A 15,877-nucleotide genomic window follows, 5' to 3' on the forward strand; every position below is an offset into this window, starting at 1 on the left:
TGCATACAGTAGATACATATTGTCCTGTATGTGTATGGTTCATCCACCGTTACTTCACCAGCACATCAGTCATCATGGCCAGAGACAGACACACTGACCTGCTCAGGGCCGGATTGACCATATGGGCAACCTGGGCATGTGCCCAGGGGCCCTTAGTATTAAATAAATGTTTTTTGTTTTGTTTTTTGTTTTTTTGTCAGGTTCATGTCGGGCTCCACAGAACTATGACACAAATAAGACCAATCAGAATGAAATAAAAAATAGTTTCCAAGAAGATTAAATCACATGATTGAGTGTCATTGGATGGCTGTGGTGAGTGACGGGTAAGCCATTCATTTTTCCATAGAAACTTTGTAAAATGCTTATGAAAAATAGTTTTACTTGGTCAAACAAAGCGAATCAGTTCTATGTAGAATCAGGTGAGACCATACGCCATTTTACTCTCCAAACCCCCTCCAGTATACTGTTATGGGGCGGGTGGGTTGGGGGTAGGAGGCCCTCTGGGAGCCTCAGTGCTCAGGGGGTGGAGGGGGAAGGAGAAGGGGGGGTGCTAATCTGGCCCGCACTGACTTTCTCCAAATGACTGTGGCGTGAGCCTCAATACAGTCACACGTTCACATTGCATTCTGTATGTAGCATCGCAGCAGAGCCACGGCTGGAAACATTCAGAGGACTATCAGCATGCAAAGAGGGCCACGTGTAATGCTGTGTGTGCCTGCCGGGGGTTTGAATCCCATGCAGTCCACATGCAGATCTCTGCTTCTCTGCTCTGACTGACTGGGAGGTTTTTCAGTAGCTACATAAGACAGACGAAAAGATACAATTCATATAAAAGAAAAGCTAAATGCATTGCATTAAAATAATCAAATCAAATCAACTGCCACGTTTAGATGCACTGTGAGTTGACAACCACAATGGAAACAAGTCATGGACTGTATTGTATTTTATTCCTTGGCAATTTGGATTTTATCTGTTCATTTGCATTTTATAACAACTGTCGAAATAAGTGCATTCATTCGATCCAACCCAAATGTTTTTCTTTAATTTGTCCTTTTCCTCTGTCCTTCCTGATTCTACTCGAGCTGATATGTACATCAGATCTCACTGCCATCCACAGATGCAACTGATGAGAAAAGAGGAGTACACAGGATGAGAATCCCTCATACTCTTGGTCCGACAATAATATTAATAAATAAATACTATTGATCCTCGCGGGGACACTTTGTTTTCACTTGTTTTCCTCATTGCAAATTGACTGAATTGAAAATGAACTTAACCCAGTCATTATGCGTTGTTTTGATGTTGAGCAGATTAGAGGTGATCTTGAACAGAGCAGGGGAGCTGGGGGACTGGAGAGTGTCTTGCGGTGGCAGCAGGGCACATACAGGGTTTAAGTGCGGTCTCCCTGCTCTCCTCTCCCTCCCATGCCTTCCTGTGCCACCCTGCTGGACGGATGCGTATTCCCCTGACTGTGGCATCTTACGCACACATGCTCATGGCTGAGATATGTCACATATGTGCTGCATGGGTGTTCCAGCCTGCACACTACATCTGCTGCGGGGACTTCATTCATTGTTGTAAGGAAAACGCCCTGATAGATACAACTGCATGCCTCTGTCTTAAATTGCTGTGTACAAATTCATATACCGCGTTAGCCCGAGGGTTCAAATCTCAACACCTCTTGGCTAGGAGCTATCAGCAGTTATTTAAAAAGATTGTCCGGCCATTAAATTAAAAATATAAGAAATGTATTTAGCTTGATATGATATTGTTTAGTGGAGACAGACAGGAGAGACGGGGGAGAAAGAGGGATTTAGTTATGATATGAAGTGGAGACAGCGTGACTTGAACTCACAGAATAGCCGCGATGCATCTTAGCGCCGTGACACAACAGACGTCTTGCAGTGTTTCCTTTGGCAACGCTGCAGTGAGACAGTTTCTATCGGGGCATGTCCAATCACAGAGATGCATTTAATTCAGATTTATCTCGGGTAAGTTTGGCTGAGCACGCCGTTTCTCAGCAACGCCCAGGTTTGCAACACGTCCACACCTGGGAGTCATGGCGTGAGTTAGCCTTCTTCTCCGAGCAGGAATAATAATAGTGAAGAAGAGGCACTCAGTTAATTTATTTTTCCACCTCAATTTTCTTTAATTTGATTGAACTGAATTGATCCCAGTGGTGAAAGTCTGCCCACCAACCCCTCCCTAACAACCCCCCCCCCCCCCACCCTACCCCCACCACCACCCCCCGCCGCCCTTCTCCACCTAGGAAAAGCCAACAGGCCTAACCCCTGTCCTACCACACCTATCATACACACACTACACACACATTCCCCTTTTCACACTGCTTGCATCTGGGCGTGAAATGGATTCCTACTGTCTGCCAGAATGCACCTCCTATCTCTGGATGCGAGTCTCTCTCTCTCTCTCTCTCTTTCTCCATCTCTCTCTCTCTCCCTCTCTCTCTTTCTCCATCTCTCTCTCCCTCTCTCTCTCTCTCTCCCTCTCTAACTCTCTCTCTCTCTCTCTCTCCATCTCTCTGTCTCTCTCTCTCTCTCTCCCTCTCTCTCTCTCTCTCTCTCTCTCTCTCTCTCTCTTTCTCCATCTATCTCTCCCTCTCTCCCTCTCTCTTTCTCTCTCCCTCTCTCTCTGTGTCACACATGTGCCCCCTTCTTCATTTTCAGAGAAAAGTGCCTCTCAATCCAAGGGAAGTGGCCTCGCCTGCGTGCGCTGCAGAGGCCATGAGATGCATTCCCGGGCGATTATCATCGAAAATGATTAGAAATCCCATCAGACATAATATTTTATATGACGACTTGAATTAGGTCTAAATCAGAAACACATGACGGCCCTAACCTTTTTAAAACAAACCACAGTCATCTCTGGAATCCCCAGGAGAAAGGCATGTTCATGAAATTCCTCCATAACTGGCATACACACACACACACACACACACACACACACACACACACACACACACACACACACACACACACACACACACACACACACACACACACAGAGAGAGAGAGAGAGAGAGAGAGAGAGAGACCAAGAGAGAGAGAGAGAGAGAGAGAGAGAGAGGTTGTAGTATAAAATATTGATACCTCCCGTTGCCACATGATTTGACATGTCCAGAAGCAGAAACTCTGTTTTGAATGAAGTTATGTAAAATGATGGTCTTGTTAGAGCAAGTAATGAGAAGACAAAACATTTTCCAGAGAGCTGTTCGCCTGTTACTGAGAATGCCTGTAATCTGTCAGCAAAAGACACATAATTTAGTGTGATATATCGATACACATCTCTCTCTCTCTCTCTCTCTCTCTCTCTCTCTCTCTCTCTCTCTCTCTCTCTCTCTCTATCTCTCTCTCTCCCTCTTTCACATACACTTGGCCCAGGCTTGGCTTGGTGCCCTGAAGAACCCCTATCAATCATAATTGGACAAACCCTTCCTCAGAAGTTCTGAGTCAGAACAATCTACAGACACTTGGACTTGACCAATTCACCAATTACCTGTCATAAACTGTGGGTTCTCCTGGTGGAACATGTACTGATAGTCAAAGTAATATGGCTCAGTGGTTAGCACTGTTGCCTCACAGCAAGAAGGTCCCGGGTTTGAACCCTGGTCCGTCCCGGGTCCTTTCTGTGTGGAGTTTGCATGTTCTCCCCCTGTTCGTGTGGGTTTTCTCCGGGTGCTCCGGGTTCCTCCCACCATCAAATACATGTATGTTAGTGTTGATACTCCTGTCAGTGCCCCTGACCAAGGCAATGGCAAAAAGAACTGGAGTTGGTCCCCGGGCGCTGCACTGTGGCTGCTCACTGCTCCTAGCTCTAGGAAGGTTCCTAGTAGAGGATGGGTCAAATGCAGAAGATGAATTTCCCCATGGGGATAAATAAAGGATAAGTTAAACTTAATATCCAAACCCATATGTTCTTATAGCAGAGTATGGGTTGAAATGCCAGAGACATTTGAATGGTTATAGTTCTGCCTCTGCTCTCCCCCTGCAACGCCATGCCTGTACACACGTAGAGGGGCAGTACAGTAGTGGGTGTGGCTTGGGGATCAAGAGTTTTATTGAAGTGCTTTAAATAGGTATATTTCTTGGGATCTATTTCAGAAGGTTGATTTCATCGCAGGCCTAACTGTAAAGAAAATACGAGGCGGCATTTACAAATCATGATGGGAAACACTTACATTCTCAACCTGACCGAGCTCATGAGATCAAGTTGGACTGCGTGAAAGTGCTTGCACTTTTAAACTGATCTCCATTCACTCAAATGAACCAGTTTTTTTTACTCTGAAGAGTTCCAGGAAGTAAGGTCCTGGATTACGCAGCACTGTTGAGTTGCAGCAAAATGGACAGTTTGTGTTGTACTTTCAAAGTTTTTATTTTTTTTATTTTTATCAAATTGAAATATCAGCTTTATTTCAGCATTCAAAAGTAGCGCGAGACCCCTTCCTGGCTGTTCATTGGCTATTAATGAGTCACGCATTTTGGTCCTCCGCTGACGCCACTCTCTCTCTCAATTGCTCTGACTGAGTCAGACTAATAAGCTAGGCTGCGGGTCTAAGCTCTGCCATTGACTCCGACCATTTCAGTCGGAGCAGAAGGGAAATCCCTTTTTTTCGCTCGCTGTGTGATCCGCTCACAAATGCCTCAGCTGCTGTGAAACAACAACAACGCTAGCTAGCTAGCAAGCTAGCAAGCTACACGCTGAAAATGACAAGTCTTGACAAAGATTTGGATTGTGCAATAAAGCAGGCCCGCTTGGTACTTTCAAGGGATGGTTGTAATTTAAGATAACGGAGCATCTCCCCCGCTATAGTGAGAGTGACTCTCGGAGTTAGGGTTAGGGTTAGAGAGAGCTGTTGGAAACACTGATACACTCTGAAAACCTCATAACTTCTATATTAATGTTTTATCTTGATTCCTTGTGCTGTAGATGGTCCTTTAGTGTAGCACGTCTCCTGACCCTAGCTCCCAGGGAAGCCATTCAAAATGTCAAGTTAAAAAAAAAAAAAAAAAAAAAATCCATGAATATCATTGTGGATAGCGACCAGAGTTCCTTGAATTCCCAGAAAAGCTAACCGTTTGGAGATAGTTATTTTTTATTTAATTTTTTTTATATCCAACAGCAGCAATAATTCAGGCAAGACGGGGACAGCATATCTTCCAAGTGCGTCACATCCAATAGCGCATAATGATAACATCATTGCTGAACTTTTGGTTATTAGATTAGATTTGGCCAAAGCGTGGTGTGCTGTTGTTCCCATACTGTGTGTATGTGTGTGTGTGTGTGTGTGTGTGTGTGCACAACACATGGATGCATGTGCTGGCGTGTCTCTCTGTTTGTGATTTAGTCACGATAAGAACATTTTGCAACATGTGTATTTTGTCAATTTCACTTCAGCACATGTGAGGGAAGCTCTCTGTAGTGCCAGACATCACTCTAAATCTATTGACAATGTGTTTAAATGCCCCAATCCTTCATCCAAACAAAAGTTATATTCCAAAGTTATATTCCAAAGTTATATCCCTGCCACAACAAGCATGGGACCAGACCTCAGGAGACATTATTTTCATATTGTCACGGTGCCCCAGCTAGTGGTTATAACTTCTAGAGTACCGCAGGGAGTGAGTCTGGAAGAGCTGGATGTTAGCATCTCTTACGAGATGTTGCATCGTGTTGCATCATTGACTGCGTCATCATCCACCGACCTGACCTGAAGGGGGTCCAGCAGGTGTCCTGTCGTGTCCTTCAGGTGGGCCAACACCATGTCTCTCAAAGGATTTCATCACCACAGACGACAGGGCAACAGGCCTGTAGTCATCAAGTCCTGTGATGGAGGCCTTCTTTGGATGATAATGGAGCGTTTGAAGCAGGAGGGGACTTCACACAGCTCCAGTGATCTGTTGGAGATCCGAGTGAAGATAGGTGCCAGCTGATCAGCACAGCTTTTCAGGCAGGAAGGAGACACTCCATCTGGGCCTGGAGCTTTACCGTTCTTTGCCGCTGGTGGTGAAGAAGAGATACTCTCACTCAGCGACCCTGGGTTACAGTGTAACACACCGCTCTCCCAGGCTTAGCCAAACACTATGAATTTTGAGTTTTTTTTTACTGATGTTTGATCGTTAAATCAATGAATGGGGAAATAGAATGCCTAATGTCAAACACTGGCTTGAATGACAAACACTGGGATATTGTTGGAGTCGTGGATAGCTCACTGTGACCCTTAAAACACAGCGAATCAGAGTGACTGTGCAGTGTGAATCATCAGCATTACCGGCAGAACAACAGTCACTTTATTATAACAGATTTTCTCTAGTCTGCCCTATACTCACCATGTGTGTGTGTGTGTGTGTGTGTGTGTGTGTGTGTGTGTGTGTGTGTGTGTGTGTGTGTGTGTGTGTGTGTGTGTGTGTGTGTGTGTGTGTGTGCGTGCGTGTGTTCCAACGCATGTCCGGAGGGCTTGTGGTGTCGCTGCTCATTGCAAAGAGATAGAAGGGAAGCAGCCAGACGGCTCACACGCACGCACGCACGCACACGCACACGCACACGCACACACACACACACACACACACACACACACACACACACACACACACACACACACACACACACACACACACACACACACACACACACACACACACACACACACACACACACACACACACACACACACACACACACACACACACACACACACACACACACACACACACACACACACACACACACACACACAGATTGTCTTGGAGAGATAGAAGGTGCAGATGACTCTCAGGTCAGCATTCATAGACTACTCTTATCACACACACACACACACACACACACACACACACACACACACACACACACACACAAACACACACACACACACACACACACACACACACACACACACGGGAGAGATACATTACAATACTGCGCTTGTCAGAATTTATGCTTATCACAAAGGTAAATAAAGGTCAATTTCCCCTAATCTTTTATGTTTCAAGAAACTCTGTATCACTTTTTTACATTTGTTTTTATTTATTCACACCAAATAAACAACATCTATTACTGGTGGTCTAACCAAATTAATTCTTCTGATGATCAGGGCAAAATGTCTCTTATTTCGTTTAATAAAGAAAGAAACTTAAGCTACTGCAATTTCAGCTTTTGTGATTCCATGATGAGGTTCTGTAGATGTTTCTGGGGTCTGAATGAGTAAGTGTTATAGGCTGTAAACGTGTGCATGAGTTTAGAGCTCATACCTATTATGAATTTGCTCCTGGTGTGAGCTCAGTGAATAGAGGTCAAATGATCTGTGTTTGTTGGTATGCAGCACCATCTTGTGGACAACTTTGAAAGTTGTCTTTAGATTATTTAATGATAGAATAGTCATCTGCAAGGCAGTGGTGGAAAGTACATTTACTCAACTACTGTGCTACAGTAGTAGCCTACAATTTTGAGATACTTGTACTTTACTTGAGTATTTCAATTTGATACTTTATACTTCCACTCTACTACATTTCAGAGGGAAATATTGTACTTTCTACTGCATTTATTTGACAGCTTACATAATATGGTACTTCTCAGATGGAGATCTGACACAGTGAACAATATAACAACCTTTTAGGCATACTTAAAATACAACACATTGTTAAAGATTAAACCAGTGGTTTAACCTTTTTTGGCTTTTGACGTCTTACAAAAAAGTATCGTCGGAGTCACATTTCAGATGTCTATGAGATACTATGTGTCTACTAATCATTATGGTGTTCATGTTAACCAGGTATTAACTTGTGCATTATTTAGTTGAGGTTTAGTTAATGGTTTGGGTTAGGGTTAGTTCATGGTTAGGGTTATAGTTAATAAACATTAATTAAGCAGCATTGCATAATGATTATTAATGCTTATTAAACATGACCCTGATTGTAAAGTGTTACTCATGGACTTATTACATGGACATTTACATAGGCTCCAATGTTGCCAAACTTGTATCAGTGATAGGATATGACGTTATTATGTGATTTCCATGGCAAGTTGGCAAAGGTGGACTGATCTGTGTAGGAATGTCATTGGTGTAAGCAGGTGAAAGTTCAGAGAAATGCATATGTCTGGCCATGTATGGGATTTCGAGGGGAGATTTCTCCACTTTGCTACAGTAAAATGTTGCCAAACTTGTATCAGTGATAGGATAGGATGTGGGAAAACCCATCAGACAATTATTATTCAAAGTAGAGTAGGTTATTTTATATAACGCTACATCTTAAAACGTGACTTAGGTGGTCTTTCATGATATTTTTTAATGAATGGGAAAGGCATGTGTAGGTAGCCTAGTAGTTGTCAGACAAAGACTAGACATTACAGTGTGTTAACACACACACACACACACACACACACACACACACACACACACACACACACACACACACACACACACACACACACACACACACACACACACACACACACACGTATCGTATCCACCCCTGGGCAAGCCCTCAACATGGGTTGCTGCAAGTACCATCTACACAACGCCGTTACACCTCCACTGTGTCCCTGTATGGTACCTCTCCTCCGCCCTGCGTCGATCCTCCTCCTCCTTCTCTCGTCTCTTCTGCTCCTCTCTCTGCCTCCCCAGCTCCTGGAGCTTCAGCCTCCTTCTGGGTCCTCCTTTTCACAGTCAACTCACTCAGGAGCTTACCGGTGTCAAAGGTCACCTGGAAAACACACACACACACACACACACACACACACACACACACACACACACACACACACACACACACACACACACACACACACACACACACACACACACACACACACACACACACACACACACACACACACACACACACACACAATTATATCACATTAGCAACCTACATCCATCTGGCAGTGTCAGGTTATGGAATCGCACCCATAATAAAAATAGAGGCGGTCCTGTCTGTTCCTAAGCGAAGACGGAAGTACCCTGGAGGGACAGCTCCCGCTTTGCCATGCTTCTCTCTGATCGGAGTGGGCGTGGTCACGTTGAAGCGCAACTCTCCACGTCCTCCACCATTCAGCGTCATCAGTCAGCTTCAGAAGTTGCCACGAAAGCACAGAGGCAAGATGTGGAGGTTTGGCTGCATACTGTGCCTGTCTGCTTTCTTACACCTTAACCTCCTGTTTGATTTGGCGACGGCAGAGGAGCTGAATGGCGAAGTGAAGATCGAGGTCGTGTTCAAGCCCATGGGATGCGACAGCGCGAAGAAGAGCAAGAGAGGAGACCTGATGAACGTGCATTATGATGGGTACCTCGCCAAAGATGGTTCCCAGTTCTATTGCAGGTAGGCCATATGAGAAAGTTGTGCTGTATGCTTTGTTAATAAATCGGAGGAAAGGCAGAAACCATGCACTTTGATGTTGTGAAACTTCCCCACCCCCCTGAAAGTGATCACTATATAGGCCATTTGGAGAGGAGCACTTAATTTAAATCTTGGGAGCTGTATATTATTCCTGCAGTCTGGTAACTTTAAATGAATCTGTGGAATAATCCAAATGGTAGGGGATTAGCTTGTTTCAGCTCTCTGTCTATATGCTGGAGTCATTTGTTCCTTTAGACATTAAAACCCACATTCATTGATAGGATGTAGGTACCGGCTCATATACTGTAGCCCCAAAGTGACCCTACTGTACTCTGTATACTGCATACACACGTGCAGTATTATGGTCACATAACCTTCCATAAGACAATAGGGGGGAACGGCTGTTCAAAATGCTCTCCTACCCGTCTCCGACGTCCGATTGCAGATCCGAAGATATGATAGTCCTCCTACGGAAGCCAGTAATTTAGCCGGGGCGGTTAAAATTATACTGCTGCGTGAAACAACCGTTTAAAAGCAGTCTTTCCACAGCCTGTGCCGTATTTAGGAGAGGAGAAGCTTCCTGTTTTGCTTCCCAGGTGCGCTGGATTTGATGATTTGATCACTGACTGAGCCGCCGTCTCCGTGTGACTGTATGTGTGAGAGATCAAACACACCCTGCTGTAAATTCAGCGCAGGCTGTGGAAAGACTGCTTTTAAACGGTTGTTTCACGCAGCAGTATCATTTTAACCGCCCCGGCTAAATTACTGGCTTCCGTAGGAGGACTCTCATATCTTCGGATCAGCAATCGGACGTCGGAGACGGGTAGGAGAGCGTTTTGAACAGCCGTTCCCCCCTATTGCCTTATGGAGCAGAGTGTGACCCTAATACTGCACGAGTGTATACAGTAGTATACACAGTACAGTAGTAGGCTCACTTTGGGGCTACGGCTCATATTTCTGCGTGTGCTCTTCCTTTCAGTCGATCGGACAAAAGCGGACATCCTCAGTGGTTTGTGTTGGGTGTGGGACAGGTCATCAAGGGCCTCGACTTGGGAATGGTCGACATGTGTCCTGGAGAGAAACGGAAGATAACCGTCCCGCCAGAGCTGGGGTTTGGATCAACAGGCAAAGGTGAGCAAGCACAGCAGTGATTTCTGCCTGCAGCTGAAGGAGCAGCTATTATACCACAAAGTCCACATAGTGTTTATGATCAATGGATCTATACATGATTTGTCTCTTACATACCTGTGTGTAGTACATAGGGAGAGAGAGAATAGTGTCTCCTGAGTCAGCTGACCATTGAAACAGCGATCTCTGTTGCCTCTTGCTGCTAGCAATGAGTCCAAATGGGGTTTGTCAAAATATCTCCAAAAAAAGACGGGAGTTGAGAGTAAAATAGAAAAACTGCCAAGTGCATCAATTAAACTAGAAAATGTGCTCAGTAGACCACAGACCTCTGCCATGTCCAGGAGGTTATGCAGCTTTTGGTGATAGGCTATGCGACCTTTCCACATGAAAATTGTATCAGTTCTTTCTTGACCCATACTAACTTTTGTGCAACTCCGGGCCTAACTTTTTGAGATGGACGGACAAACACAGACTTGGGTGAAAACATTACCTCTTCGACATTGGTCGCCATTATTGTTTCCCTTTATATATATATATACTAGTGCAGTGGTCCCCAACCACCGGGCCACGGACCGGTACCGTGCCATAACGCATTTGGTACCGGGCCACGAGCCCAGTCAAAAAAAAAAATATATATACAGTATATATATTTTTTAAATAAACATAGGCTATAACATTAAAGGCTGTGTGTGGTAGTTGAAACATACGGTAGTTTCAAGTTGACGTTTATTTATGTTTGTAGTTGAAACAAAAACACAAATACTGTAGGCTACATACAGTACAACACAAAAGGCTGTTATTTACCCTTTGTCGCCACCTGGTGAGTAAATATATATGTAACTAAAACCATTAAAATTGACAACCGGTCCGCGACTTCTTTTCCCATGTATCTACCGGTCCTTGGCACAAAAAAGGTTGGGAACCCCTGTACTAGTGGACCCGTGGGAGCTAACCCTGGCTGGTTTCCCCTCTGTTTCACTGGAACGCAGTCAACTCGGGCGCGACATCACTCAACTGGTATATTCTTAGTTCACAATACAAATGGAATTAAACCATCAGCTGAGTCAGCATCAAATATTGTCCTATACAGATATATCAGAGACAAATTATTTGTAGGCCCAACATCATTGACCTTGTGCTTTAAATAATTGAAAAACAATATTGTGTAAGGTAACATTATTATATTGGTTCTGTGGCAGAAGAATTGCCTTCATGCTGTCTTGTCTTCTTTTCACAGCACTTTAGTTGAAAAGGCCTCCCTCGCAACTACTCATCTCCCCACGGCATGTACTGTAAGCATGCAGAGGTTCATGTACTGTAAGCATGCAGAGGTTTAAGCTCTCCACTTTTCTCTTGCTTGCATGGTAGCACGTTCAGAAGACTAACAGGATCAATGAGCATTTTACCTTGATCTTCTAGTTCTGGAAACCTCTTTCTTTAGCTGTATTTAGTAATGAGAGGGTTTTGCTGAGCATGCATTGTTTTTTCCTCCTACCGGGTTGCTTCACATTTATACAACACTCACTCACTAACAACAATGTTGAACTGTCGCCCACCACTGGGCGGCAGCACTGGAGCTGCTCTCCTCTTGGTTTGTCTCTCTTTCTCTCACTCACAAAGAATGAACTACTTCAATTACAGTATATATTCACATTCTCATAACATTGTCTCATACCTTTTGCTCTATTTAGTGTATGCCATCTTCTTGCTGGATTCGTATGTCTTTTTACATTTTGTAGAATTGTCTTCTAAAAGCCATTATTTTACTTGGAAAAGTACCTGCCGTTTTTACTGATGTTATTATATTGAGGATTCATTCCTCAAACAGTTGTGCAGTATCTTTTCCGGTTATACTTTTCATGATCTAATAGAGAGCCAAAGTGGAACGTCACTTCCTGCTTCAGCACTGTACCAGATATTTTCACCCGCCATTTATTCTCCCATAGCCATTTCATAAAATGCTTATAAAAATTATTTTACTTGTTCAAACCAAACGGTACAGATATGCTTTAGAAACAGGAGAGGTGGCATAACATTTCACTCGGACAAAAACGTAAAAAAATTTGGGTTTAAAGAAAATGTTTTTTCAATGTTTTTTTTAAGTTTTGGTCCGAGTGAAATGGTCTACAGTCTCTCCCGATTCTAAATCCGTTTGGTTTGACCAAGTAAAACTTTTTATAAGCATTTTACTAAATGTCTTATGGGAAAATAAATTGCAGAAGAAAATCTCTGGTACAGTGCTGAAGCAGAAAGTGATGTTCACTTTGCCTCTCTATGGGAAACTGATTTATCACAGGGCGTGAAAATGTATCTTGACCGTCTTTAAAACCCACTAAACTGGAAACATTTAGACATAGAAATCCAACCCTGGAGATTCAGGTGCCATCCTTCTCTGAAATGTTGTGAAACCAACTTATATTAACAAAAAGTTTGTTTTGATCAACTGATTAGGGCTTCATGTGCGAAATTGATTTGAGTTCTGAGAATAAAGTCAGGATTTTGAGATTAAAGTCAGAAGAATTCTGAGAATACAGTCGGCTTCAAATTCTAAGATTAATCTCAGAACTGAACTCAAATACATTTTTCACTTGTGGCCCTAATCTTCTTCTGCAAAGCCAGCCTATTAGAACGTACTGCATGATAAACATTAGTCTGAAATGATCAGTGTTGATTATGGCATTATTAATAGGCCTGGGGTCTTTTTATTTTTTAAATCTTACCGTTGTGTTTTTTCCCCCAAAAGACCCAGTCCCACCCAATGCCACTTTGATCTTTGAGGTGGAGCTGTACTCCGTGTCTAGGGGCCCACGCAGCATGGAGGCCTTCAAGGAAATTGACCTGGATGAAGACAGAAGTCTCACTAAGGCTGAGGTAACTGTGATCCACTGTTACGTGTGAGACAGTCATTACCACCTCAATACAAGCCACTACTGGGTAGTGCAGTGGTAGATCCCCTGCCTACTAACGCGACGGTCGCAGGTTCAAGCAGCATGTTACCTGCGGCTTGATCGGGCCTACATACATGTACAGGCACAATTGGCCATCTCTGCGGGTGGGAAGCCGGATTAAGGGTATGTGTACACCAATAGGGAAAAAAGTTTTAGGGGATAAATATTTTTGGCATGGCAACAGAATTCTGGACTGCAGAGGGATTTAATTAGATGTGAAACAGCGCTTTGTTATTCATTGACCAATAAGAATTGGTATAACCATAATAATAATAACAACAACAACAACAACTGTGTAATAACCAAATGAGTAGGATGTTGTGATTTCTGCCTTACATGTAATCATGAAGTATGATGATGAGTTTGCTCATGAGTGTTCCTTTATTTTCAGGTGAAAGTATACTTGAAATTGGAGTATGAAAAAGGCGGAGTGCCGCGCGATGAGCCTTTCTACGAGAAGATTCTGACTTCTATATTCCAGAAGAGCGACCACAATAGAGACGGGCTGATAACTACCACAGAGTATAATGTTTATGAACATGACGAGCTCTAGTGCCAGAGACAGACTTTTTAGCTTATTGGCTTTATTCAGTCAGAGAGCAAACCTGAAAGGCAAAGATATCGTTTAAGGGGAAATCTACCCTCAGATACATTGATGTTTATCATCAATTTGTGATGATCAATCCACCCAGGATTTAATTTACTTTTTGTCTGCTCTCACTTTCCTTCCACCTGCCTTGTCTACTTCAGTTGTGATTTCCTACGTTTCCCAGAATGCCTTTGGACAACCCCCAGAGAAGGGGCCTGAACGTGTTGCTTTCTTTCAACGGTGGGCATATGGGGCTGTGATCGCGGCTTCGCCTCCTTATTCAAAACGCTGCGTATCTTGTGGGAACAATGAATTCTGGTCTACTGAGGCTACTGTCACAAGACAGCTTGTATCTCTGCCTCTTCCACGACTGATTGATATTTGGCCATTTATTCACAGAATAAGAAACCTACCACTAAACAACAAGATGGGCCCAGAAATGCAAAAGTACATCACCACAGCTGTTTTTCTAATGTGTTTTAGGGTGGATTTTTCTTTAACAAACGTACTGACTGGGAATGCACTGTGGTTGGGAGACATTAGTCCTTTGCATTCAAATGCGTTGAAGAACTTTTGTAACACAGTATCAGGTTGACTTTTACGCAAATACCACTAAATTGACCTTTTGAAATATCTTATTCCTACATTCTCATCCTAGTTTTGTTTGTATCATGTCAGTGAACAAACTGTCTGTCACAGTGGCAGCATGCAGAACTAGAATGTAACGTGCCACAGCATTCCATTTTGTGCTTAGAAACCATGTTAGAAACTGATAGCACTACTGTAATATAGAGCTCATTTGCGTTTAAACAAGCACATTGTATAAGACCACTAAGTCATATTTCCACTCGCTGTTTAAAGTCCTGTGGCCAGGTTCACAAAAGTGCTCTTAAGATATATCCTTGTTAAGAAGAAACTTTAGGAAATTCATAATAAGAAGACTCTTTGCTGCAATTCCCCCAGTATTTTTGTAAGAGTAGTCTTTTGCAAAATTCTGGCCTGCTATGTAAACAAGGATGAAAGGGGATTTTCCTCCCAAGCTGCGATCATGTAGGGTGGCTGTTTGACTTCAGTAAGTATTCTAGGAAAAGGCTCAGACACTGTTTACTGCCCTTTGGCGTAAGGACTGTTAGGTGTAACTGTCTATAAATAAAATAAAATAAATTAAAACGTTCTGAAGTTCTGTATTATATTCTGTTATCAATGTCTTTGCCATAGCAAGTGTCACATTTTTCAACTGATGGCTGTCTAATTTTGGAAGAATAATTCTTCAAATGTTTAATTAGCATATTACATGGAAAGAACTGTTAATTTTAATCTACTGTAGGCTATAGCTCAGCTGATCAGCTATAGCAAACAAGAAAATAAACGTGTGAATTTGAGCGATGGAGAGAAGTTCAAATTGAATTCTAATAGGCTATGTTATAATGTGCTGTGATTTGTCAAATGTGTCTGATTTACGACATACATCAGCACATCAGTTGCATTCAACTTCAAGCATTGATGGATGTTTTGATTTAAACTTTTTAAGTAGGCCTATGCAATACCAATATGTAATATCCAACTCCAGAACCTACAATTTACTAATGGTTTTTCTGACCTACAATCTAATGATCGATGACTCGCTCACTCTTGACAATTTGGCATGCCAGCCTTTTGAAAATTAACAGTAGAGGGAGACAGATTGTCTCATAGCAGAATAGAATAGCGACTATGCCCACCACGCAGCACAAGCACAGGTCAGAAGGGGAAAAAGCGTTGGTCAGAACTGAAGTACACAGATGGGGGGGGGGGGGGGGGGGGGTTAAAATCAGCTTTAGATTAAATTAACTTTAGCATTTTGTTTGATTTTAAAAGAGTGATTA

General features: G+C 43.0%; 1 protein-coding gene across 1 annotated transcript; it reads left to right on the top strand.

Annotated features, from left to right (window-relative positions):
• Positions 1-9,097: 9,097 nt before the first annotated feature.
• Positions 9,098-15,176, top strand: fkbp7 (FKBP prolyl isomerase 7). Its single transcript, XM_083638590.1, has 4 exons — positions 9,098-9,329; positions 10,327-10,478; positions 13,219-13,346; positions 13,815-15,176. Exons 1-4 carry the CDS (start codon positions 9,112-9,114, stop codon positions 13,974-13,976), a joined length of 660 nt encoding a protein of 219 aa, XP_083494716.1. The 5' UTR covers positions 9,098-9,111; the 3' UTR covers positions 13,977-15,176.
• Positions 15,177-15,877: the final 701 nt, after the last annotated feature.

The sequence above is a fragment of the Poromitra crassiceps genome (assembly GCF_964638095.1).
Source record: "Poromitra crassiceps genome assembly, chromosome: 6".
Taxonomy (NCBI): Eukaryota; Metazoa; Chordata; class Actinopteri; order Beryciformes; family Melamphaidae; genus Poromitra; species Poromitra crassiceps.